The sequence below is a fragment of the Heloderma suspectum genome, chromosome 9 (genome assembly GCF_057233095.1).
Source record: "Heloderma suspectum isolate Gila_16-S chromosome 9, 16-S_ref, whole genome shotgun sequence".
NCBI lineage: Eukaryota > Metazoa > Chordata > Lepidosauria > Squamata > Helodermatidae > Heloderma > Heloderma suspectum.
In genome coordinates this window covers 12,559,743-12,586,103 of record NC_139466.1, presented here as the reverse complement: position 1 = coordinate 12,586,103, position 26,361 = coordinate 12,559,743, and the positions used below count along the sequence as shown (strand labels likewise).

The following is a 26,361-nucleotide window of genomic DNA, read 5'->3' as shown; positions in this document are numbered from 1 at the left end:
ATTCAATCAAATGGAGCGACCACTCCATTAGGTGCAACAGGGGAGATTCCAGAGTTGCAGGGGCAAAAACTGATGGGGGGAGCTTGTCCACCAGGGAGGAACTTCTTGCCTTTGGGGTTTTCCATGATAGGTTGGCTTTCCTCCTACCATTGGATATTGCCTCTTAATTCTTCTCCTATTCAACATAATGGAGCAATGTCACTCAATCCCACTGAATAGGGAGATTTAAGAAGCTCAGAGGCCTGGATTGGCTTGGAAACATATCAGAGAACTTCCAAACTTCCCCCACAAAATATCTGGGGTCTTTTCCATGGCAATATGATGACAGCCTGGCAGAACTCACCGATCCCTACTTGCAAATGCATAAAGAAAACCGTGGAAGTAATATCCCATCCCGTGACTCTGTATGAATTAGAACCCACTTTCCAGAGTTCTAGCCAATGAGTCTAAAGACAACCACATGATTAACAAACCTTTTGTATTAAAATAATTAAAACTAAATTTGATCTTATTCCAGTTCAGTTCAGTGATTAATTTAAAACATACTAGATTACCACCAAATATTCTTTGTTGTTCCATGTTGAATTATAATGGGCCCTTTAGTTACACCCTTAAGTGCTGTATTTCTCTTTCATCCCCACCACCAATTTAAGGCACTAGTAAAATGTTACATGCTATGTCTGCAACAACACTTGGTAGCAAACTTAGAAAGACAGCGAGAAGCCATTTGGGATGGGAATGATTTGGTGCAGAAAAGTCTCAGATGGGTGCTTAACCCTTTCTTCACCAGTTGGGACTACATTCTGAATTGCCCTCCAGCCATTTTCTCATTCTCTTGCAGAGTGCCAAATGCATGCCTAGCTTGACAAACAACCATCTAGCACAGGGGTGCGCTATACGTATATTGCCCCCACCACACCTGTTTTTAAAAAAATTAACCCCCCCTCAAGCACTCCATAGTGGCTTGTTGTTGTTGAGTCGTTCAGTCGCGACTCTTTGTGACCCCATGGACCATAGCACGCCAGGCCTTCCTGTCCTGCGCTCTCTCCCGGAGTGTGCTCAGGTCCATATTCATTACATCAGTGATGCTATCTAGGCTACAGAGCCATAAAATGGACAAATTTAGCTTGTTTGCAGAGGTTCGGGGGGGGGGAAATAGCCCCTGGACCTCCTTCATTTGTCCACCCCTGATCTAATACTATGTGGTGTGTGTATGAAAGTTGCTTGGAGGGGGATTTGGAGTAGAGAAGTGGTGGGGGGAGGAAAAGGGTTTAACACCCCTTCTATCACAGTTGCTTTTCTCTTGGACATCACCTCTTCTTGTAAAGGTTTTTTGATTAAAAGAAAGGAAAGAATATCAGCACTCAGGTTTAATTTAGTTAGGACCTCAGAAACCCTGCAATTTGGTGACATAATACCTGTGGTGTCCTACGCTACACTCTTATTGCCAGCTGAGTTTAGCTTGGCATACAAAATACATTTAGGATGAAAGTAACTGCACTTTAAGCCCAAAGTTAGTTTAAAGTGGCATGCTGATCCATCTTAACACTGCATTTTAATCTTTTCAGCTGGATAACTAATTGATTTGACTCTTGGCAAATATGTATGCTAATTATAAAACAGACGGGGCTCATGAGAAGCCTCTTGATAGCCTTAAAATATATGAAATGGCATTAAGTTACAGGGTTTTACTATGTATTGATCTACACAGTTAATAAAGAAATACTGCAATTAGTTTTATCTCTCTGTAATAAATCAACTTTTTCTGTCTGTTTTAAATTGGATTATACTGTCACCATCCCCTATATGTTTTGTTTATGGTTATAGGTAATGTACTAATATAGTAACCCTGCTAAAATATGAAGCAAGGCAAATTCAAAAAAGGTTAAAATTATTGCAATAAATTAGTGGCAAGTGGCAATATCCCCAATGTGCATAAAATGATGGTTCTCAGAACACTCCCCACCCTATCAAATTGCACATTAATTCTTTTCCCCCCCAAGATCAATTATGAAAACTGGAGTGCTGTGTCCATTTCTGAGTGCCACATTTGAAGAAGGATGTAAACAAATTGGAGCATGTTCAGACGAGGGCAACCAGGAATGTGAGTGGTCTGGAAACCACGTCCTATGCACAAAGGCTGAAATAGCTGTGTATGTTTAGCCTGGAGTAGAAGTAGCTTAGTGGCAGAGTGCTTGCTTTGCATGCAAAAGGTCCCAGGTTTGCTCCCCTGCATCTCCAGATTGGGCAGGAAAAACTCCTGCTTGAAAACCCAGAGAGCTGCTGCCAGTCAGTGTTGACAATGCTGGGCTTAGATAGACCAATGCTCTGACTCAGTATAAGGCAGCTTCCTACGTTCTCTCCCCGTCACTCTCTGTAGAGCAGACACTTTGCACTCAGAAGGTCCCTGGCACCTCTAGGTAGGGCTGGAAAATTTCCTGCTTGAGAGCTGCTGCCAGTCAGTGTCAACAATAATGGGCTAGATGGACCCAGTATTGGGTCCCAGTGTTGGTCAGCCTACGTATAGGGCAGTTTCCTATGTAAGATTAAGGAGAGACATGATAGCTCTCTTCAGATATGGGAAGGGCTGTCATACAGAAGATGGAGCAGACCTGTTCACTGCTGCTCCAAAGGGCAGGACTGGAACCAGTGGGTGGAAATTGCAGGGAAGCAGATCTCAGCTAAACATTAGGAGGAATTTCCTAAAGGTAGGAGCTGTTTGACAGTAGAACAGCCAAGCTTGGGAAGCAGTGGGATCTCCTTTGCTGGTGGTGTTGAAGAAAGGTTGCACATTCCTCAGGGCTGCTGTGGTTCCATCCTGCATGGGGTTGGACTAGATGATTTCCTACATCCCTTCCAACTATAACACTGGGGAACCAGTGTGATGTAGTGGTGAGAGTGTTGGACTGGGACTTGGGAGAACGGGGTTCTAGTCCCCACTAGGCCATGAAGCTTACTGGGTGACTTTGGGCCAGTCACTGACCCTCAGCCTAACCCACCTCACAGGGTTGTTGTGAGGATAACAGTGGAGAGGAGGGGGACCATGTAAGCCTCCTTGGGTTTCTTGCAAGAGGGACAAAGGCAGGATATAAATATAATGATTAAAAAACAAAATAAAAAATTATATTATTCTGAGATTGATGTGATGTCGTACTTTACCACATTTAAATGAACCTGAAAAATCCAGGGTGCTTATAGGGATTTGGGAGTTACAAGTACCTGGATTTAGGAGAGGGGCCATAGCTCAGTGGTGAAGCACATACTTTGCATCCAGAACGTTCCACATTCAGTGCCCGGTAGGGGTGGAAAAACTCTTGCCTGAAACCGCTTCCAGTCAGAGTACACAAAACAGCTAGATTGGGAAATGCTCTGATTTGGTATAAGGCAACTACCTATGTTCCTATGGATTCCTCCCCGCATCATAAAGGCTGTGATGAATTTGGGCCAAACTAGATGAAACAATGGAAGCCTGTGACTAGATCTCATATCCATTTAAATTTTGGCAAATAGCAGCTGGAGTGACAGCTGATCCAAATCAAGAATGCAAGGATAGAGGTGGAGGTTAACTCTTTCATCTGTCCTCTACCATTTCCAGATGAAACCCCCCCCCCCCAACCTCTTAACATACATGTTCACAGGCTCCAGACATAAGACTTCCCTATTAGGACAAACAGCAGCTTTGAAAGGGTGGGGGGATTTTTACCGCAGAAATGCCATTGGAGGCATTAACCCCTTTCCCCAGCACCATGGGAAAATCTGGATCTCCCCATCCCCAAGTTACAATTGAAAAAGACATGAGATCTGATGGGCCTTAAGTTACAGGTAGCAAACCAGTGGCCTTCTGATGTTGTTGGTCTACAAATCCTATCACCTGTGACCATTAGCTGGGGCTGATAGGAGCTGGAACCCAAGAACATCTGGAGGACACCAGGCTGTCTACCCTCTGCCTTACTCATGTCCTGCTTGTGGGTTTTCCGTGGGCAGCTGGCTGGCCACTGTGTGAACAGACTGCTGGACTAGATGGACCCTTGGTCTGATCCGGCACGGCTCTTCTTATGTTCTTAGGTGATCTTGGAACGGGCTGGGGTGTGCGACTCCACCCTTTAAGCCTTGCTTTGATCGTTTTTTAAATGGCTCTCGTATTTCATTACAAGTTTTTTAAAAATAAAGAAAACAATGAAAATTGAACAAATGGAATGCCAGAAAGACAGCAAGCGTTATCAAAAGTTCTCGCTTTCACCCCCATCCCACCCGTCGAAGTGCATTTTTGTCAGGAAAAACACGCCTGCGTGCACAGCAGAAATTAAACCTCAGTTTTTTGTTTCGTTTTACATAGGGAACAGCCGTCAGACTTCGGGGGCCCGGATAAATGGAGCCGCTCTTGGACGAAATTCGAGGCAGATCGATCGATCGCACGCAGGCCGTTGCCAGCAATGCAAGCGACGCAGCGAGCGCTCTCTCCTCGCCCCCGCCCCAAAGGGCCGCAAAGGGACATCCCCCACCCCAGGCCCTCCACCCGAGCCCCAGACGCGAGGGCGGCCGCTTCACTCCGCCGCCGGGCCCCTCCGAGTCGCGCCGGCGGCGGGACGACGCGCCCAGAGCGCGCCGAGCCCGGGAGCCGGTCCAGTTCTGCGCCTGAAAGCTGCCCGGAGCAAGGGGAAGTGAGCCGCCGGCTGCGAGGCGGGCCCCCGCGGCGCTCTCCGCCCCTCCGCCTCGGCCGCGGCTCGCCCCTCGCCCCGCTCTCCCTCTTCCCGCCCCCCGCCGTCCCCGGCCGGCTCGTCTTCCCGCCCTCTCCACGCGGGGCCGGCCTTCTTGCGACTCGCGCGCCCCTGCCCGCCGCCGCCGCGTCCCGCCCCTCTCCGCTCTCCACGCGTCCTCGGCGCGCTCCTCCCCTCCGCGCTGCCGCTGCTGCCGGCGCTGCTCGTCCCTCTCTGGCGGAGGCAGGAGAGCCGCCGCCCGCTCGCCCACGAACTGCGACGACGCCCGCGAACGGGCGGAAGCGCGCGGCGTCGAGCCCTCCGGCAGCGCCTCTCCGCGCCGGGCGCCCCAGCCGTGCGCGCCTGCCTTTCCCGCGGAGATGGCCGAGGAGCGCGGCCGCCGCCGCCGCCGCCTCCTCCTCCTCGCCGTCGCCGTCGCCGTCCTGAGCGGGAGAGGTGAGCAGGATCGTCCCCCCCTCCCCGGTCTAAGGATCCCCTCTCCGTCCACGCCCCCGCGGGTCGCCTGGACCAGGGACCGGGCGCCCCCGTAGAGCCTTTGTGCTCTTCGCCCGCGCTACTGCGCCTCCTCATTCTTCTCACGTCCCGGTGCTGTGGGTAGACGCGTCGGGAAGCGGGGGGCTCCGTGCCATACTGGTCTGGGCTGGGCTGTCTGCATCATTGCGCATGATCTCTCCCCCGCCTCCTCGGCCCAGCGAAGGCTGGAGGCGGCCAGGCCTCAGTGATGAGTATAATAGACATAGACGCATAACGATATGTATAAAAGCTCAGGTGGCGCAAAACGCGTTTGGCCGGAGAAGGGGCTGCGGGCCTGCTTAATGATCAGCGCAGCTTTCTCCCCCCCCCCCCAAAAAAAAAGGCAGAGCCTTCCCCGCCCCTCCCCCTTACCTCTATTGTGGCTAGTAGCGTGCTGTGCCCGGGTAACATAAAGAGCTGAGGTGGGAGGGGGCCCGGGCGGGCGGTGGAGGACTGCAGCTTTGGCTCGTTGCAGCTTCGAAGCCTCCTGGAAAAAAGAAAAAGGGGGCCTGCTCAAAAGGGAAGGAAGGGCGTGACAAATCAGTCTGAGACCGTGTTCGCCAGAAATCTACCCAAAACCAGAGCAGAAACTGTAATGGAATTAGCCTTTTGTACGCTGGTTTTCCTTACAGTACCGTTCCGGTGGGATTCAATCTCGTTCTCTCGCCTTCTCTCCCCCCCCCCCCCCCGAATACAACCTAGATTTGCCTACCAGCATCCTTGGGGAAGGGAGAAAAGCAACAACCCAGAAATAGTTTCCAATATCAAATCTTCACCCTACTGGAGAACAATAGGCGATCTCCTCCTCCCCGCCCCATGAGCTTGGCGGGACCTGGGGGTCCTCATAGACTAGGTCGAATTGTCCCTCCGGTGAGAAACTGCTGGTTTGTTGTCTGCCCCCCTCCACAAACATGCCCAGGTTGAAATCCGTAATTTCATTTCAACGAAATGAGCTTTGGGCTCATGCCTCCATACTGACCTCTTTTCCTCCTTTGAAGGAGAGCATCCCTCTTCTTAGATACTGTATTTCATATTTCTGATAGCATTAGAAGTTGGGAGAGGTAGAACCACATAGACTTGGATTTCCGCCGCCCCTCCTTTAATTAATAATACATAATGCACTTGAAAATCAGCTTAAGATGGAATCATGTTGATGCAGCAAAGCAGGTATCAGTGGAATCACAGAACTGTAAGGCATTCGAGGGTCTGCAGTTTATTTAATCCAGCCCATCCCCCTGCCGCTGCCATTCTCCCTCATGTTGCTGCTGGTTTTTCTGTATATCTGTGGCTTTGTATATGTAGGCCTCCACAAATGGAGGATACTGTGCCGTATATAGTCTCCAGTGAATTGTACATTGGTCCCAGGAAAAGGTTTCTTGCACCTTTGTTGGGAGGACTGCCTGATAGAACTTTGGCTGAGCAAATGTTGCAGACACTTGCAGACACGGATCTTTGCGTAACTGAGCAAGGAGCTTTATTTGCTGTGGCTGCCAAAAAGATTGCAGCAAAGGCCCTGAAAACTTCTCTAGCCTTGTGCCCTGCAGACCTGTCAACTACAGGTCCCTGTATCCCCCAGCTAGCATAGCGCCAGGTTGGAGGAGGCTGGTGTAACCTGTACACATGATGAATGGATCTGATTGGCTTGTTCAATTTGTGTGTGTGTGTGTCCAATTTTTACTGGACTCTTTTCCAGTAAAATGGTAAGGACCTGTGGTTTCTATGCAGTAAAATCAATTGACCTGAAATATGTGAGGAGATCACACGGATGCATTTTGTATCATCCAGGTTAAGGTTGCCATTTTGATGCACGCCTACCTAGGGAGAAGTTAGAACACGTGCCTCAAGCAAACGATGCTTAAGATTTCACTTAAAAGTCAAGAAGTCAACAAGGTTTGCGCCGTACGTAGAATTGGGCTATTCCTAGAAAGCAAAACATAATTATCACTTGAACAGTCGGGTTTGGCAGGGGGTGTGAAGAATCGTCATTTGCTTAAAGCGGCTTTCCTCACCCTAGTGCTCTTCAGATGTGTTGGACTGCAACGGCCATAATTCCCAGCTAGTATGGCCAGGGTGGGAAACATGTCCCCCCCCCCCCCCGCAGTCATCACTGCCGGATGTGGCGGCAGGGAGTGGGCCCCCCGGTGGGTTTTGGTGGACGGGCAGAAATTGGCCCCTGGCCCCTCGGATGTTGCCCACTTTGCAGCATGGCAACTGGCCATCCTAATTGAGGAGTATGGCAGTTGCAGTACCAGCTTTAGGAAGGCGGGCCTAAAGGGAAGCATTGTTTGCTTAAAGTCACAAAACGTGCTTTAAAGGGGAGCTCCCTATGAATAGAAGGTGTAATGCTAAATGTATTGGGGCACAATCCTATCGGGATGCCCCTCAGCCTCCAACCTCAGAGGCTGGTGGGCGTTCTAGGCAGAGGCCTGTGAAGGTGATCTTCATCTCCGCGCTCTTCCTCCTCTGCAGTTTTGCTAGACGGGCTTTTTTGCCCATCTTGCTGGGGCTCTGCGGAGCATGAGGGAAGGAGGCTGGAGAACTCTTTGTAAGCCGGCCTCCCCAGTCCTTCCCCCACCCACAGAACCGCCCCCTTTCCTTTCCCTCCCTGCCCACAAAACCACTTTTGCGACCTTGGTGAGGCAGCTGGCGCGGTTCTCCCTGCGCCAGCGGGGAGGGGGAGGGTGTCAGGGTGGACACTGAGCCCATAGAATCCCAGAGTAGTTCTGATTTGGAGGAAGAGCAGTCGCTCCTGGGAGAGGAGCGCGCCCCTTTTTCCCAGGACCCGCAGCTGACAGAGATTCCTCCCACCAACATTCCTAGATTAGAAAGCAGTCCAGGGAGTGACCCAGCACCGATAGCAGACTGGTTGGATGCGCGGCGCAGACGCAGAGAGCGGCGCCAAATGGAGAGCGTGGAAAGGAGGCGTAGCGCCCGGTTGGCGCTCAAAGAACGGTTGCGCCCAGAGGATCCAAGGGAAAAGGGGAGGGATTCTCCCTAGTCCTTATATTCAGGGGTCTGCCAGTAATTGCTTTTCAAACAGGGACCAACTGTTCCAACTTAGGGCATAGGGATGCTGCTGCTCAGATCTAGTTGATACCTGTAGAGTTGTAAGTTATAAAACAAAAATAAAGCTTTGAAAAGAATCCCTTTGTCTGCATCTGGACTTGGCTACTAGATTAGACTGAGAGAGCCCTCCAAAGAGCCCCTGACAGAGGGGAGCTCGGACTCCTGGGTCTGAGGTTGTAGCACTGCCTCTGACCTTGGATCCTGGAATCCCAACTACCTGATTCCCCCCCCCCCCCGACATGATCTAGGTGCCATAGATGGCTCCCTCCATATCATAGCATATATGTAAAGTTCACGAGTGTAAATTCATGTTTTTGCCTGTCTAGCTGAGGTGTCGGGGGGAGGGGGAATCTGGGGAGGCCAGGAGTTTCCTCATACTCTGGCCTCCCTGATCCCCTGCCCGCCCACAGGAACACCCACTTTACCTCCCCCGCCCCGAGGCTGCTGGTGCAATTCTTTCTGCGAAGGGGAGGGGGCGGGAAGCTTGGACTCCCGAGTCCAAGCACTGTCTCCAGTCTCAGATCCAGGAATCCAAAGTATCCTATCCCCCCCGCCCCCAGACACTGTCTAGGGGCATAGGATTGCATTCTAAAGTTCTTACTGCCTGTAACGGTGTTTTACAAGAGGCATTTCAACCTTTCAGAAAGGGGAAAGAACCATGCAAAAGCCAGGAAATCACCAAATGGTCAGGGGAAAGGTCATGGGGCTGTCTGGGGAATCTGGATTGGGACCACAGGTAGGCTGGATTTAGCCACGGGCCTGAGCGTCTGCACCCTTGCCATAGGTCAATTACGTGTCTTTGTCCTGAATCTACTACTACACAATTTCACTGGGTGACCCCAAGGTCTATTATAATGACAGAGGGTGAGATTTTCTCCCCTCTCTCTGTGCGCTAGCCTTCCCTAACCTGGTGTCCTCCAGATGTGTTGGACTACAATTCTGTCATGCCCAGCTAGCATGGCCATTCCTGTTTGGGGATGATGGGAGTTGTAGTGTATGACATCTAGGTTGGGGGAAGATTGCTCCACACCATTCATAATTTTATGAACCGCTGTCCTATTCCTCCCATAGTTGTATATTCCCCCTAAGCTAACGGCCTCAATGCTCAATGCCTTTCCTCGTAGGAAGCTAGCTCTGCAGTCTTGGCAGTTACCTTAAAAGTGGGAAACCCAGACAGGAGTATAGGAAGCTCTCCTGGTCTGATGCCCTCCAGATATGCTACACTATAACTTCCACCAGCTCCAATCAGCATGCTGGTCTACACTGACTGGCAATTCAGACCCATTAGCTTTGCAAAAGGCCTGCTCCTGGGGGAGATGGACACTGCTAGAACTGGTTTGCTGATATTCATCAACACAGCTGCTATTTTGGGTTCTCCTTTGGGGTTTGGCAGTGAAGACCGTCATGATGAGTTCCTGCACTTCAACGTTTACCATCACACCACTGCCATTATCTTCACTTCTGCATAATGGGCGTATCCAGCCTCTGCAACAGCGCTACAGGGTATGCTATCTTGAGAGATAGAGAAGTGAAGGCCTCGTCATGGACTTCACAGCTGACTGAGGCCTTCAGTCTGTTATCCAAACCCAGTTTATTGCACAGCCTTCAAAGGTTCATTCATTCTTCAAAGGCTGGGAAGGGCTTTGAAGATTATTCAGGCCAAACTCTAGCATGGAAAGAGTGTGTTTGTGGGGCATGTGGAACATCAGGGTGTAGAAGAATAAATATTAAAAAGTCTTTCCTAAGCACCATAGCAGAACCAATTTGCTAGCCACAAACAGGTACAAATAAAACCTTCAATTTTTATATTGTATCTATTTGTGGCTAGTGAATTAGTAGAACTAGCATTTGACATCCTAATAATTAGTCCCCTTTTCCTTGCTTAAGTGATGCATTGCTAAATTATTTCTAAATACACAGAAGCTTTTAGAAATAGGAACAAAAGTGGGTGCTGATCATTTAAGAAAAGATCCCCTTTAGCTTCTGCCCTTTTACTATTTTGATACAAAGCTGCAGTGCTTAAGCTAGTTCTTGTAAAAGAAATAAATCCGGATTATTATTATTTTTAATTGAAGTTTGCTTTAAAGCAGGGGTGCAGAACCTCAGACCTGGGGTCCCAGTCTGGCCTCCTGGGCTCCAATCCAGCACCCCAGAGTTTCCCAGACAACCATGCCCCTTTCCCACGACCACCAATTGTTTGGTGGCTTCCTAGTTTTTGTGCAGTTTCTCCCCCTTCTAAAAGGTTGAAATGCCTCTCCTAAGGTTTAGTTCCTGGCAATAAGACCTTTAAGCTAAAAGATGTTGGTATTTTGGCCTCGTACGTTTTGCCTTCAGACCCTCCCACCACTGAAATGCGGCCCCTGAGAGTTTCCCCAAAACTGAATTGTGCTCCCACACTGAAAGAGGGTTGATGCTGCTAGGAGTAGGCATGATAAGTTACACAAGATGTGTCAAACAGACACACCTGTATTTTCCCCAGCCTAGTTCTTTCTGGATAACCTTGCAAACAAGTCTACAAATGTTGTTCGCTCAGCCAAAACAAGAAATGCTCCTTTGCCACGCAGTAGGGGAAGGACTGTAGTTCTGTGGTAGAACACCTGCTTTGCATGTAAGAAGGCCCCAGGTTCGATCTCCAGGTAGGGCTGGAAAAACTCCTGTCTGAAACCCTGGAGAGCCGCTGTCAGTCAGTGTAAGGCAGCTTCCTATGTTCCTAGAGGTATATGCAGGCAAATGGCCTCTCAAAATTCTCCACCCTATTTGTGGGCAGAGAAACCTGTTCGGGGTGGGGGGGGTATTTCACCATTTCCTCTCTCCATCAGCAGAACTTCTCCCATTCCACGGCCCAAAACTCCATCTCTGTCTGGTCGCCACAAAACATTTCTAATCACACCAGATGCAAGTAGGCAAGTGGTTATTTACAAGTCTGGCTTGAAAGGAAACAATAAGGAGTACAAAATTATCTACATGAAGAGGAAGTTTGAGTCAGAGTGAAATTTCTATATGCTGGGTTTTGAGGGGAAGAGATGTTGCTCAGAATACTGGGATTGGAAAACAGTCTTTAGAGCTGAAGGATGTCTACATTTCCCCACTAGGCAGCTGCTTTCACTTTATGACATGCCAGCTGCTCTGAAAGCAGAAGTCAAATGAACCTGGTTTTGTCTCTGAAACACAGAGCAGGGCTGGCCCTACTACTAGGCAAAGTGAGGCGGCTGCCTCGGTTGGCAGATGCTAGGGGTGGCGATGAGGTGTTGGAGGACAGAACTGTGTGAACCATGTAGCCTGCCCTGTACTCCCTAAGATAGCCTGCTGCCCTCAGGAGGACACTGTACCATCACCAGTGTGAAAATAAGATTCAGCTTCCTGTCCGACCAGCTTCTGTACATGGAATGGGGGGGGGGGGGCATCGTATCCTTTGCACCAGGTGGCAAAATGTCTTGGGCCAGCCCTGGTGCAGAGCCATGTGATAACTGGCGGCTTCAGGATATCATTTGTTCTCTCCATCCCCATGCAATTAGAGTAATGTGAGGGGTTACTCATCATCGGTATCATCACTCCTCCATGTATTAGAGAAGAAGCCAGTGGAGGGACTGCACCTTGGAGAGCTCCTTTGGAGTTCTGTCTGGTTCTGACTGAAACCCGGAGCAGATTCACCACCCCACTGACATCGGCGCCACCAGGCTCCACTGAGAAGCTTCTGCAGCAGGTGCCCGCTGTGGTTCTTTGGGCTCCTGGAACAACGTAGGACCCTAGTATCGGCCCCTGACATGCGGAGAGTGTGGGACCTGGTGATCGGGACATGCCTCACACAATATGTCCTGCTTCTGGTGGTGTAATGACAGAGCTTCAGGGAATTAGTCAGGGTCTGTTCCCAAGGCCAGGTCAGTAGGCAGTCCAAGGACAGGGAGCTCCAGAGAAGACTTTGGCATGGTGTAGTGGCTAGAGTGTTGGACTGGGAGTTGGGAGACCCGGGTTCTAGTCCCACTCATCCATAGAATCATAGAATAGTAGGGTTGGAAGGGGCCTACAAGGCCATCATGTCCAACCCCATGAAACTCACTGGATGACTTTGGACCAGTCACTCTCAGCCCCACCTACCTCATAGGATTGTTGTTGTGAGGATAAAATGGAGAGGAGGAGGATTAGGTGCGCTTCCTTGGGTTCCTTAAGGAGGAAAAAAGGCAGGATATAAATGTAATAAATGAATAAATATTAAGGAAATACAAGGCAGGCATCTGGGAGCAACTCCCCTACGATGAAAGATTATGACATCTGGGACTGTTTAGCTAAGAAAAAGGATGAGTAAAGGGAGGCATGATAGAGGTTTACAAAATTATGCATGGTGTGGAGAAAGTGGAGAGGGAGACATTTATCTCCCTCTCTGATGATACTAGAACCCGAAGTCATCCCATGAAACTGATTAATGGGAGATTCTGGACAGGTAAAAGGAAGGACTTATTCACACAACACATAGTTAAACTATAGAATTCACTTCCACAAGATGTAGTGATGGCCAGCAATTTAGCACTAGTCCTGATGGCTATATGCTGCCTCCAGTATCAGAGACCGTATGCCTATGTACTCTGTATGTATGCTAATTGTTGTGAACTGCCCAGAGAGCTTCTGCTATCTGTCAGTATAGAAATAAACAAACAAACAAACAAATAAATGTATACCAGTTCCTGGAGAACACGAGCAGGAGGGTGCTGTAGAATGCATGTCCTGCTTGTGGGTTTCCCATGGGCAGTTGGCCACTGTGTGAACAGAATGCAGGACTAGATGGACCCTCGGTCTGATCCAGAAGGGCTCTTCTTATGTTTTAGCTGGTGCACAGAGGCTGTTCCAGCACTCTGCCTTTTAAGCCTTAGCTTTCAGCCCCACCCTGAGCATAGCTGCAGGCCACCCCTGGGGCTTGAGAAATGGTCTGCTGGTGAGCAGAGCCTTGCTCCTGAATATACAGGAGGATGCCCTTGCTCTTCAGATGTGCACTTCTGCATCTGACAGGTGACTGAGCCTGAACTTTTCTGTGCCTGGGCTAGGTGTCTGCTTGGTGTCTGCCTCCGACTTGGAGAGGGGGCTAACTACATCTCAAGGAGAAGGCTGACAGCTGTTTCCCCGCAGGGCCCAGGATCCCCCTGATCTGTCTCAAGGTCCTTTGACACCAGCAACTCCTCCATGATGTTCAGTGTGGGGGGCTTCAGTTCATCCCCTGAAAGGGAGCCTTCCAAAGGGGGCATGACGTAGTGGTAATTGAGAATAGGAAGATGCTTTATACTGAGTTATGGGCTTAATAACAGTATGTGCTACATATATACAATATAAAGATGCTTTATACTGGAGACTATATGCTGCCTTCAATACCATAGGCAGTTTTCCTCTGTATACCAGTTTCTGGGGAACATGGGTGGGAGGATGCTCTTGCACTCATGGCCTGCTTGTGGGTTTCCCGTAGGCAGCTGGTTGGCCACTGTGTGAACAGAATGCTGGACTAGACAGACCATTGGTCTGATCTTGCATGGCTCTTCTTAGGTTCTTACGAATCAGAACTATTGACTGGCAGCAGCTCTCTGGGGTTTCAGGCAGGAGATTTTCCAGCCTTAACTGGAGATGCGGGGGATCGAACCTGGGACCTTCTGCATGCAAAACAGGTGCTCTACCACTGAGCTTCAGCCCTTCCAGTTGAAGAGAGCTAGTGTTTCTGAGCATTCATGTGCTTCTACTTACCTTTCCTGACCTCAGTTCATAGTAGTGGTGCTAATGTTTAAGAACCAAAAGCCTTTGGGGCCAAGATATCTAAAGGGCCATTGCCTCCAATGTGATCCTGCCTTCTTGCTCAGATAGAAAGCCTGCCCTGAATTATAGTGGGCCCAGGAACACAGGGCCTTCTCAGTGGTGGCAGCACTCAGGCAGTGGCATTTACTACCCTGGGGGGTTGTCTTAGCCCTTGTTGTTGTTGTTGTTGTTGTTGTTCAGTCGTTAAGTCATGTCCAACTCTTCGTGACCCCATGGACCATAGCACCCCAGGCCTTCCTGTCCTCCGCTCTTTCCCAGAGTGTGCTCAAATTCATATTCATTGCATCGGTGATGCTATCTAGCCACCTCATCCTCTGCCATCCCCTTCTCCTTTTGCCTTCAATCTTTCCCAGCATCAGGGTCTTTTCCAGGGAGTTTTCTCTTCACATTAGGTGGCCAAAATATTGGAGCTTCAGCTTCAGTATCTGTCCTTCCAATGAGCACTCAGGGTTGATTTCCTTTAGGATTGACTGATTTGACCTCCTTGTAGTCCAGGGGACTCGTAAGAGTCTTCTCCAGCACCACAGTTCAAAGGCATCAATTCTTTGGCGCTCAGCTTTCCTTATACTCTAGCTCTCACAGCCATATGTTGCTACTGGGAAAACCATAGCTTTGATTATACAAATCTTTGTCGGCAAGGTGATATCTCTGCTTCTTACTATGCTGTCTAGGTTTGCCATAGCTTTCCTCCCAAGGAGCAAGCATCTTTTAATTTCATGGCTACAGTCACCGTCTGTGGTGATCTTGGAGCCCAAGAAAATAAAATCTGTCACTGCTTCCATTTCTTCCCCTTCTATATGCCAGGAAGTGATGGGGTCAGATGCCATGATCTTCATTTTTTTAATGTTGAGTTTCAAACCAGCTTTTGCACTCTCCACTTTCACCCTCAACAAGGGGCTCTTGAGATCCTCTTTGCTTTCTGCCATTAGGGTGATATTGTCTGCGTATCTGAGGTTGTTGATAATTCTCCCATCAATCTTAATTCCGACCTGTGATTCATCCAACCCGGCGTTTCTCATGATGTACTCTTCATATAAGTCAAACAAGCAGGGCGACAATATACAGCCTTGTCGTATATCTTTCCCAATTTTGAACCAGGTTCCTAAACAATATTGTTTACAGCATCGGATTTTCTTTTCACCACCAGACACATCCACAGCTGAGTGTCCTTTCGGCTTTGGCCCAGCCGCTTCACTCTTTCTGGCGCTACTTGGAAATTCCCTCTGCTCTTCCCCAGTAGTATATTGGACACCTTCCGACCTGAGGGGCTCATCTTCCGGCGTCATATCTTTTAGCCTTGTGATATGTTCCATGGGGTTTTCTTGGCAAGAATACTGGAGTGGGTTGCCATTTCCTTCTCCAGTGGACCATATTTTGTCAGAACTCTCTGCCATGACCTGTCCGTCTTGGGTGGCCCTGCACGGCATAGCTTATGGCTTCACTGAGTTACACAAGCCCCTTCGCCACAACAAGGCAGTGATCCATGAAGGGGTGTCTTAGCCCTTACTGTGATGCTTTTCAGTGCCAGGTGTTATTTTGGCTTGCTTTTGGCCTGATAAAATGTTCTTCTCTTCCCTGTGCTTTATGCCAGCTTCTTGTTGGGTTGTTTTATCTGTTAAAAAAATCTTTAAAAAAAGACTTGTTTTATTAATTTCTTTTTTTTGTTAGGCATGTTGGGGCAATGTGGCCTGATGTGTAGACTGAAAGGCAGGATAGAAATATTGCAATAAATAAAATATGTAAAACAAAATACCGTAAAAACATAAATGCTTTTTTTAAATGGAGCTGTCAGCAATCTAAAAGCCGAGATCCCAAAGGCTTTGCTGAAGAATACTAATTTTAAAAAATGTGTTACCAATCTCTAAAAGGTCACAGTTCGGCCTCCAGGGGTGAGGCATTCCACTGCTCTGGGGCCATCCCAGAGAAAGCCCTGCTTCAAGTTGATGACAACCTAGTATCCCAAAAAGATGGTACTTGGAGCAAGCATTACTGGCTGATCTTGGCTGGGTGCATAGATGGCTCATAATGGGGGATGCATGCCAATAATTTAGCACCAATGATAGCCTCTTAAGTCTTCTCATGTTCTCTAGAAAAGCTGATCAAGCGTTTGAAATTGCGGGGCTTTGCCAAGCTTTGGTCCTTTGGTTTCAGCACTGTGGAGAAAATTTTAAAATAATAATCTCGCAATCTTCTGGAAACATCAGATGAGAAATGGCTTACGTAGAGATATACATAATAATCTTGCATCAGATAAGAAATGGCGTATGTAGAGCTGCATAGCCCTAAGCAGCTTGGGACCTCGATATTTGAGGGAGTGCCTCTCCCTATATATGCCTGCCCGAGGATTGAGATCTGCTGGAGGGGTCCCCCTCTGCATCCCACCAGTGCATACACTATGGTGAGATGTGGGAGAGGGCCTTCTCTGCTGTGGCACCCCGGTTGTGGAATGCCCTCCCCTTGGAGGCCTGATTGTCTCAGACGTAGGTTTCGTTTTGGAGCCAAGTTAAAACATGGCTTTCCACCAAAGCCTTTGAGGGCTAATTGAATTCCCTAAAGTTGCACATGTTTTATTGTTTTAGATTTTCTAATTGGTATTAGCTTGTTTAATGGTTTTAATATGCTTTTAGCTGTTCAAATTATTTATTGTTTTATCCTGTTTTAATTGATTTTATCTGCATGCCGCCCTGAGATCTTAATGATATAAGGCAGGATACAAATGTTTTAAATAAATAAATAGCTGCAAACCTAACATTTATCTTTAAGGGCACAATCCTCTGTATGTTTAGACAGAAAAAGATTCTATAATTCTCATCATTCCCCAGCAAGCCATGCTGGCTGGCAAATGCTGGGTGTGGTAGAACTTTTTTCTGTCTAAACATGCATAGGATTGTGCCCTAAATGTCTGTTGAAGCCCGGTTCCATGTGCCCTGCTTAACAGGTAGAATCTGCAGGATTGGAAGATGATTTAGATGAACTTGCACCACTCTTGGTGTGGAGCAAGGGCCTTCAAAATCCCCCAGGTGCCCTGAGATAATTCCTAGATGCGTCTTGGGATGTGTATTTGTTGGAAATACGCACTGTATGTTTCCCTCATGACCCTAATGCAGGGAGGGGTAGCTTTTATAGGGGAGAATTGGTTGAGGCTGGGGGAGAGGGCTGCTGTGCTTGTCCCATGTCTGCAGATGCTCCACTCCACAGCTGTTTTAGTTTAAAACTGGTTTTGCGTAAGCAGTATGAGAAGAAATTTGGTTGCAGAGAAAAAAATAGCCTCTCTGTGTGTGGTGGTGGTTTTTAGAAGAAAATTGGGGAGTGCAGAAAGGGTTAAGGCCCCCCCCCCCGCAGCTCTATCCAGCAAATTCTACACACACACAACACACACACACAGCCTCTGAAGTCATGTTAACCAGCAGACAGGTTTAGGAAGATGTGTTGGCCGGTATAAGATGTCATCCCACACTCGGTTCATAGTGGGTGGGTGTGAATGGAGTGTGCTTCTTCAAACATACCTGGAATTGCCTGGGGGCTGGCCATATATGCAGGGGAAGATCAGTGTTGATGTATTTCTGGGAAGCTCATCAGCCTTTACTGGTCTTCTCTGATTTAAGACCCTGAAGAACCCGGGTTCCTCAGAATGCAGTTTGAAAACCACTGCCTGTATTTATTTGCTCTCATGCAGGGATGGGGAACCTCTTTAGCCCTGAGCTCCAAATTCCATTTTGGAGAAGCTCTCGGGGGCCATATTCCAGTGATGGGCAGGGCCAAAGGCAAAAGGGGCAAGGCCAAAAACACCAGCAGATTTTAGCTTAAAGCTCCTACTGCCCGTAACTAAGCTTTAGGAGAGGCATTTCCACCTTTTAGGAAAGACTGCAAAAAAGCCAGGAAGCCACCAAATTGTCAGGGGAAGGGGGCGTGTCCATCTGGGCAACCACAGAGGGCAGGATTTGGACCCTGGGCCAGAGATTCCCCAGCCCCGCTCTATATCCTTTTCCAGCATAAAAAGAGTGTGACAATCCTATCAAATGCTTGTCCCAAAATATGAGTGTAACATGTATTATTGATAAGAATTCATTATATCTCTTAGGAATACTAGTTATAATCTGTGCATGCTAACCGTAAGCGATTAAGTAATAGATGTGATTAGTTCTCCATGTGTTGTGAGATAACTGTGAGGACTGGAATGTAGTCTTAGAAATAGGGGAAGGAAGGTTGCCTCAAGTGGTTTAGTTAAGTATTGGAAGCAGAAAACTGCTTAGCTTAGGAGGTGTACCTTCATTGAGGTGTTACTGGTGTTGATAGTAAACCTGGATACATTGAGAGACAGCCCTATTAGAGTTGGAACTAAGTGTAGGGGTTCAAAACTTAGGATGAGGTCATCCACATAGGGCTTATAAAAGACAAGGGTTTGATCTGTTTGGGAGAGAGATCCCGGGAGAATGAGAAGCCTACCCAACATGATTTCCTTAGCTCTACCAACCATGCTTGCGAGATAGGTAATGACAAGATCTTAATGATGACTGCTTTGTTGGTTGAGAGAAATAGAACTTTAATTTTTTTCTAGAGCTGTGCACAAACGGCCTCTCAAAATTCTCCACCCTATGTGTGGTCAGAGAAATTGGGGAAACAGTTTCACTGAATTTCTCCAGGGGAAGGAGAAATTCTCCACGGTTCCTCACAAGCTCATCACTGACAGGGGTTGTTGCCCAGTTTCTTTCTTTGTCCATAAGGGGTAGGGGGCGGGATTGGTGTTGAACCAACATCAACTGTGTTGGTAGGCTGGTCCCCATTTTGCATCCTCCACAATGCAGGTGTGTGTGTGTGGAGGGGCAGTGTTGTGTCTAGCTCCTTAATTTTTCTTCCCCCATAAAAGAGGCTTCCATTGTTCTACCACATTCTCAGGGTTTGTAATAATTTATTTTTGTGGCACCTTTGAGCTTACCAAATCATTGCTAGCCTCCCAGGCTTCAGAACTTCCAGAGCTGAAAAGACCGTATGGGAGGAATTACCTCATGACCCCTTCCCCGGGCTTTAATTGAAGTGGAGGAAGCTGAGGAGGCTACAGGCTACCAGAGAAACGATCGTACATTGAAAGACAGTGTACTCACACACACCCCTTGGCCACCTTCTAAGTAAGGTAGGCACAAGAACCTCAAACCCAACCCATGAGAATTTCTCCGAAATTTCTTCAGCACTGAATTTCTTTTCAAAAGCAATTTCTTTTCTATCAAATGGAAGGAGAATGGTCAAAAAAAATGTGGGAGAAATTTTCAGCACAGCACTAATTTTTACTAAGAAATATGCTAGCCACTATTTCTGTTATGCTTCTAATCATCTTAATCGCCTTACATATAGTAATGTGTTTTGCTTGTTTATCATTTCAAAGAGTTGTTATTCTTTAATGCTGTTTGAGCAATAAATATATGTTTTGAGGTGCCTCTTTGTATTATTTGGCTTGAGAGGGGTTTCAGGGACCACAACCCACACTGAGAGCCAGTGTGGTGTAGTGGCAAGAGTGTTGGACTAGGAGCTGGGAGATCCGGGTTCTAGTCCCCACTCAGCCATGGAAGGTCACTGGGTGACTTTGGGCCAGTCACAGACTCTCAGCCCAACCCACCTCACAGGGTTGTTGTTGTGAGGATAAAATGGAGAGGAGGAGGATAATGTAAGCCGCCTTGGGTTCCTTGCAAGAGGAAAAACGGCGGGGTATAAATGCAATAAATAAATAAATATAAATTAATTCTAGAATCCTAAAGCATTCAGCTGGGCTTTACACATTTGTTGCTGGGTGGGGTCTGTCCATACAGCTGCTGTTTTCTCTCTTGGTCAGGTGAGTCACAGACACTTGTTCAAAGAAGAGAAATAAGCTAGTTGGATGGAGCGGGGATGGGTCTCCCGTCCCAAGCCGACGTTCTGTAGAAAGGAAGGAGAAGTAGGTGTGTAACATCAGAACTCTCCAGATAGGGTCACAGCTGGTATACCTCTGCCAGTACCAGAGGCAGTATGCCTATGTACACCAGTTGCTGAGGAACATGGGTGGGAGGGCGCTGCAGCACTCAAGTCTTGCTTGTGGTTTCCTGGTCAACAGCTGGTTGGCCACTGGGTGAATGGAATGCTGGAGTAGATGGACCCTTGGTCTGATCTAGCATGGCTCTTATGTTCTTATACCAGTCCAAGCTGGTAAAAAACACCCTTGGCCATCTCCACCACCTGATCTTCCCCAGTTAGCGCAGAGTCCAGGAGAGCTCCTAGCCTGCATGCGTCATCCTTCAGGGGGAGTGCCATCCCATCTAAGACCAGATACAACCCTCCATCCAGAATGGTCATTTCCCCTTCTCACAGTACATCCATCTTTTCTGGATTAAGCTGGCTGGGGAATGCTGGGAGTTGTAGGACTGTTTTCTGTTTAAACTTGCATAGGATGTACCCTTGGTCTCCACTTGCGTGCCTTCATCCACGCCAAGGTTTCTACAGCCTCCCTAGGATCAGTAGATGGAAACAAGAGGTAGAGCTGAGTCCTATCTGCGTATTGATGACGCTTCAAACCTCTGAATTACTTCCTCCAGTGGTTTCATGCAATGTTGAAAAACATGGGGGACAAGATGAAAACTTGTGGCATGCTATAAACTAAAGGCCATGAGGTGGAACAGAAGTTCCCTGGCACCATCTTCTGAAATCGCTTATCCAAAAAGGACTGGAACCACTGTTATCACCATAACTCCTAAGCCCAAACCGGACAAACAATCCAGAAGGATGTCATGGTATCAAAAGCTGCTGAGAGGTCCAGGGGAACCAACAGGATTGCACTCCCCATTCCATTCTAAGTTGAAAGTCATCTACATCGGTGATCAAAGCTGGTTCAGCCACAAAACCAGGCCTGAAACTGGATTGGAATGGATGCAGATTATCAGCATCATATAACACCACCTGGAGTTGAGAAGTACATTCTGTTCCAAAACCTTGCCCCCAAATGGCAAAATTTACCCTGGGCAGTAATTGTCAGAAACTATTGGATCTAAATTAGGTTTCTTCAAGAGTGGCCTTACTGCTGCTTCCTTTAAACTAGAGGGAGCCACCCTGTCTCTTTAGGAGGCATTGATCACCTCCAAAGTCCAAGCACCCAGCCCAGTTTCACAAACTTGCATAGGATTGCACCCTTATTTAATTAATGATTTGTAGCCCCTGCCTTTCTACCAGGAAAAATGGCACTCACGGCAGCTTTTATCTGCAAAATGTTTGGCAAATTGGTCCCAGGCGGCCTTGGAGGGTTTAAGCTGTTGCATCCAATGGTCCACACCAGAAAGGCCCTTCACCACCCAATAAAGCTCTGCAGGGCAACATTTAGCAAGCGCAATAAGGGTGGAGAAGTAAGGTCTCATTGCCATGATCACTGCCACAGGATAAGATCGAAGATGGATACTTAACTGTGTTTGGTCATATTTGTTTCAAGCCTTCTGTCATTGCTGCTCTAATCATCAACCCTGTTGTTTCGTCACCCTCCGTCCCCCCATAAACCAGAAAGCTGACACGGCTCTATGACTGAGTCGAAGAAGTTTGAGACCAATTGTATCGAGATTCTAAGTCATCCCCTCGTTCCAAGTGCCAACCACTTGGCATCACCACCAGCTAAACCTGTAGGAAAATCCCCAAGAGATCTCAGAAAACAATCTCTTTCAATTCACTTCCACTTCCAGGCCAGATTGAATGATTAGGCCAGACTGGAGAAGAAGTCATCCAATCCAGCTATCTGATTTCACTTTTTTCAAACGTGAGCAAATCAGGGGTAAGGAAATTCCAAGGTTATTATCCCCACGTTACCAGTCACTTAGTTAATTTGAATGAATTAATGCAAAGTGGATCTTGCACTCCCCCCCCCTCCCCCGGTATCTTTTAATAGGGCTGGATTCAATTAACTAAATCTCAGTCAACTAAAATTCATGCCATTACTCTATCAAGACTGTAATAATATACTCACCTACCTAGGAGTAAGTCCCACTGAACTCTGTGGGGGCTTACCTCTGAGTACACATGTATAGGATTGCATGCACATCTGCATGAATATGTATTTTGTGTTTTATTATCTGTACCTGTTTGATCATCTTTAGCACATATGGGTGGAGAAAAGTGGGACAGAAGTTATTTAGGTAATAATAACGTTTAAAAAAATTAAATCTACTGACTGTCATTGGTGTCACTTCTTTTGGCCCGTGCCATTAATTGATCGACTAAATGTTGCAGCCCTACTTTAACTTCTGCAGAGTGATCCTTAGGGTGTTTATGCCAGAGATGAATCAAATCCTAGTAAGTGGGTTTGGGATTGCAGTCTTAAAATTTGGGAATCTACCCCTCTCTTATAATGGCAATGGCAGCATGACCCACTGTTTCAATTCCTAAATCTTTATTTAGCCTCAACACAGGGCAAAATGGCAAGCTGTTGTTTTCATTAACTGAGGCTTAAGGCAACCAAACCCTCACCTTTCGCAGCAGGGCCCAATCTGTTATAACCACACAGCGGAGACATTGAATCTGTTCCAATGCACACTTCTCATCTGGGCATCCCTCTGCTGTATTTATAGTGGCAGTATCTGACTGCAGCATCGTAGGACGCTGGCCCATGTTCCAAGAAGACAGTGAGAAATGTTTTATTTATAGCACACTTTGCTTCTGATCTGGTGTGCATGAGTGTTTGCGGCAGGGAGGTGAATTGGTCTTCTAAAAGTCAGAACCAGGCTGAGGAAATGTAAAGACATCATAAGTCTAGTTTGCAAATAAGTCCAGAGAAAATACCAGACCAAAAGTTCCTTTATAATGCCTGCCCATTCATACTTATATTAGTGATTTGTAGCCAATAAGGAATAGTATATTTATTAAAGGACCAACTGATACAGAGTTTTGTATAGTTCCTTGCCTAGTTGCCTAGATAAATTTTTTATTCGCCACAGGTGAAAACAAGTGGCTGTTTAAAACTGTCTACTACAGGCTTGTATAGGCATCTTAAAGCTGGTGCGGTGTAGCAGACAGAGTGTTGGACTTGAGCTGGAGAGACATGAGTTGAAATCCTAAGGCTCTCTGCATGACGTAGTACCAGTACGTATCTCTCAACCTAACTTACCTCTCTGGGTTCTGGGGTTATATGAGTGTGGGGAATGAACATACAGAGTGGCAATATAGGTTACCTTAACTTCATTGGAAAATAGGTGGGAAAAATGAGAGGAAGGAAGGAAATTTCTGATTCAGCTACCTTGCAGGGTTGTTGTTAAATGATTATTCATCAAAGCCTAATATTTGATTATTCTAGCTGTGGGACTTGCCGGGTCTTACATAAACATAGCCAACAGACATATTCCATACTTGTTTGAGCATTCTCCAGTCACAATGCTTAGAAACTGGTATGGGAGGAAGAGAATTCAGCATCATGGAATTCCATTAAAAAAAAAAAAAAAAAAGGTTTCTAGCTCTTATGGCTGCAATGGCAGACTTTAATGCATGTGGGCAAAATCCGGCCAAGTCTCAGAACCTTAAGAGGTGGGGTGGGGGGCTAAGAGGTTTTCCAGGAGATGAAGTGTCAGTGCCCTCCATAACTCTGTGTCTTTTCAGAAGCAGAAAAAAATATGCAAAATAAGGAAACAGGCAAATGATGTACATTTGCAAAATTCATAGAGGTCTAAGCATTTGAAAAAGCGTATAGAGGATCTAAAGCTCAGTGGCAGCACATGTGTTGCATGCACAAGGTCCGAGGTTACTCCTCCGTTACTCTAGGTAGGGCTGGAAAAGATCCCAGTCTGAGACCCAGTCAGAGTAGGGAGTATTGGGCGCAATGGATGAAAAATCTCATTCTATATAAGGCAGCCTTGTATGTGGTACGTACAGTTAGAGCCAGAAATATTGGAACAAGGATAACTGTTTTGGCAGTTGGCCTCTGCACACCACCACATTGAAGTTGAAAGGAAACACACCCAGATGGGAGCGAAGTCAGGACTTCCAGCTGTAATTCAAGGGGTTTGGCAAAAGGGGGGCACTAACCATTCAGGAAGTACAGCCAGTGGCATACACACACCCCCATCGTTGGTGGCTCATAAGTAATGGAACAAACCAACATCATCTCAAACTTAAGGATGGCTTTTAATGAAAATCCTTTGCAGTCAATGACTGCCTGAAGTCTGGAACCCATGGACATGACCAAATGCTGAGTTTCCTCCCTCGAGATGCTTTGCCAGGCCTTTACTGCAGCTGCCTTCAGCTGCTGCTTGTTTGTGGGTCTTTCTGCCTTCAGTCTTGTCTTCAGTAAGTGAGAAGCATGCTCTGTTGGGTTGAGATCAGGTGACTGACTTGGCCATTGAAGAATATCCCACTTCTTTGCCTTGAGAAACTCTTGGGTAGCTTTTGCTGTATGTTTTGGGTCATTGTCCATCTGAAATATGAAGCGGCGTCCTATCAGTTTGGCAGCATTTGGCTGAATATGAGCAGAAAGTACAGCCCTATACACTTCAGAATTCATCCTGCTGCTTTTATCAGCAGTCAGGTCATCAATAAACACCAGTGACCCGGTTCCATTGGCAGCCACACATGCCCATGCCATAACACTGCCTCCACCATGTTTGACAGATGATGTGGTATGCTTTGGATCATGAGCTGTTCCTTTCCTTCTCCATACTTTTCTCTTCCCATCATTCTGGGACAAGTTAAGCTTGGTTTCCTCAGTCCAAAGAATCTTATTCCAGAACTGGGCAGGCTTTTTTAGGTGTTTGCTGGCAAAGGCTAATCTGGCCTGTCTGTTTTTGAGCGTTACCGGTGGTTTGCACCTCGTTGTGAAGCCTCTGTATTTACATTCATAAAGCCATCTGTTGACTGTAGATGTTAACAATGACATGCCTACCTCCACAAGAGCGTTCTTGACCTGGCTAGATGTTGTGAAAGGGTTCCTCTTCACCACGAGCAGCATTCTGCAGTCATCCACTTTAGTTGTCTTCCGTGGTCTTCCAGGCCTTTTGCTGTTGCTGAGCTTGCCAGTTAATTCCTTCTTTTTCAGGATGTTCCAGACTATTGTGTTGGCCACTCCCACTGTTTTTGCTATTTCTCTGATGGGTTTACTTTGTTTCCTCAGCCTAATGATGGCCTCCTTCACTCGCATGGACACCTCTTTGGACCTCATGTTGGGGGTTCCAGTGAACAGCTACCAAATGCAAATGTAACACTCAGAACCACCTCCAGGCCTTTTATCTGCTTGATTGGTCATGGGGTACCCAGGAAACAGGCCACACCTGGCCATGCAGGTGCTTGTCAGCCATTTGTTCCATTACTTATGAGCCACCAACGATGGGGGTGTGCGTATGCCACTGGCTGTCCTTCCTGAATGGTTAGTGCCCCACTTTTGTCAAGCCCCTTGAATTACAGCTGAAAGTCCTGACTTCGCTCCCATGTGGGTGTGTTTCCTTTCAACTTCATTGTGTTGGTGTACGGAGGCCAACCACCAAAACAGTTATCCTTGTTCCAATATTTCTGGCCCTGACTGTATAATTCAGCATGTCTTGGTGTAGAGCGTGGGTTATCTTGATGCATAATTTAGGAGATGGTTTGCGTGAGAGGTAGCCAACGTGTAGGAGAGCATCAGGATAATAGCCCTATTAGAATAGAAAAACATCTGTATCTTGGAAATGTTCTGGTAGACACTGAGTCCTGGGGCTCCCCGCCCCCCGGAGATAACAATACAATTACATTTTGAAATAGTTGGTCATATGCACATGTAAAAGCTTAACAAGGTGTTGTTTTCCTTAAATATGGACAAGTGTTGCCTCTGAATAGCAAAACCATTGTTAAGAATTGGCTGCAAACCAGGTTGTGAAACCATGGTTAAACATTACTTTTGTGGTGAGCAAACTATGGTTAAGACACTGTGGGCCTGTTCACATGTAATGCTATCCCATGGTGGGTGGTAAGCGATGCAGAGTAGGTTGTTTTGCAAACAACCTACAGTGCTCCCGTCAGATGATCAGGCAAAGAAGCTACACAGTGTGGTTTGTTTCCCTCCTCCTGTAGGCCTCCTGCCTGGCCAGCCAGGTATCCCAGCTTCCTTTGCAATGGAAACCATATCCCGCTGTCCCTCGTGCTGCTTTTCCAAGCCTTTGCCGGCTCCCCTATCTCTACCCGTGTGCAACGAAAAAGGCTGGGGGCCTCCAACTCATTGAAACTTTGCAGGATGAGGATGAAATTTAATGTACAGGTTCCCCTTATGTGGAGCCACCACACGTACCACTGGATAAATGCGCAACTTTGGTTTTTC

The 26,361-nt window shown here is 47.3% G+C and overlaps 1 protein-coding gene across 3 annotated transcripts in view; it reads left to right on the top strand.

Moving 5' to 3' along the window:
• Positions 1–4,867: 4,867 nt before the first annotated feature.
• Positions 4,868–26,361, top strand: part of CD99L2 (CD99 molecule like 2) — a 79,148-nt gene continuing 57,654 nt past the window's right edge. The window contains exon 1 of one of the 3 annotated variants that reach the window (XM_084813719.1): positions 4,868–5,153. In XM_084813719.1, coding sequence (XP_084669845.1) covers positions 5,078–5,153 — 76 coding nt within the window. In that variant the 5' untranslated portion in view covers positions 4,868–5,077. The remainder of the gene's footprint in view (positions 5,154–26,361) is intronic. The other 2 variants (XM_084813718.1, XM_084813717.1) reach the window with 2 other exon arrangements.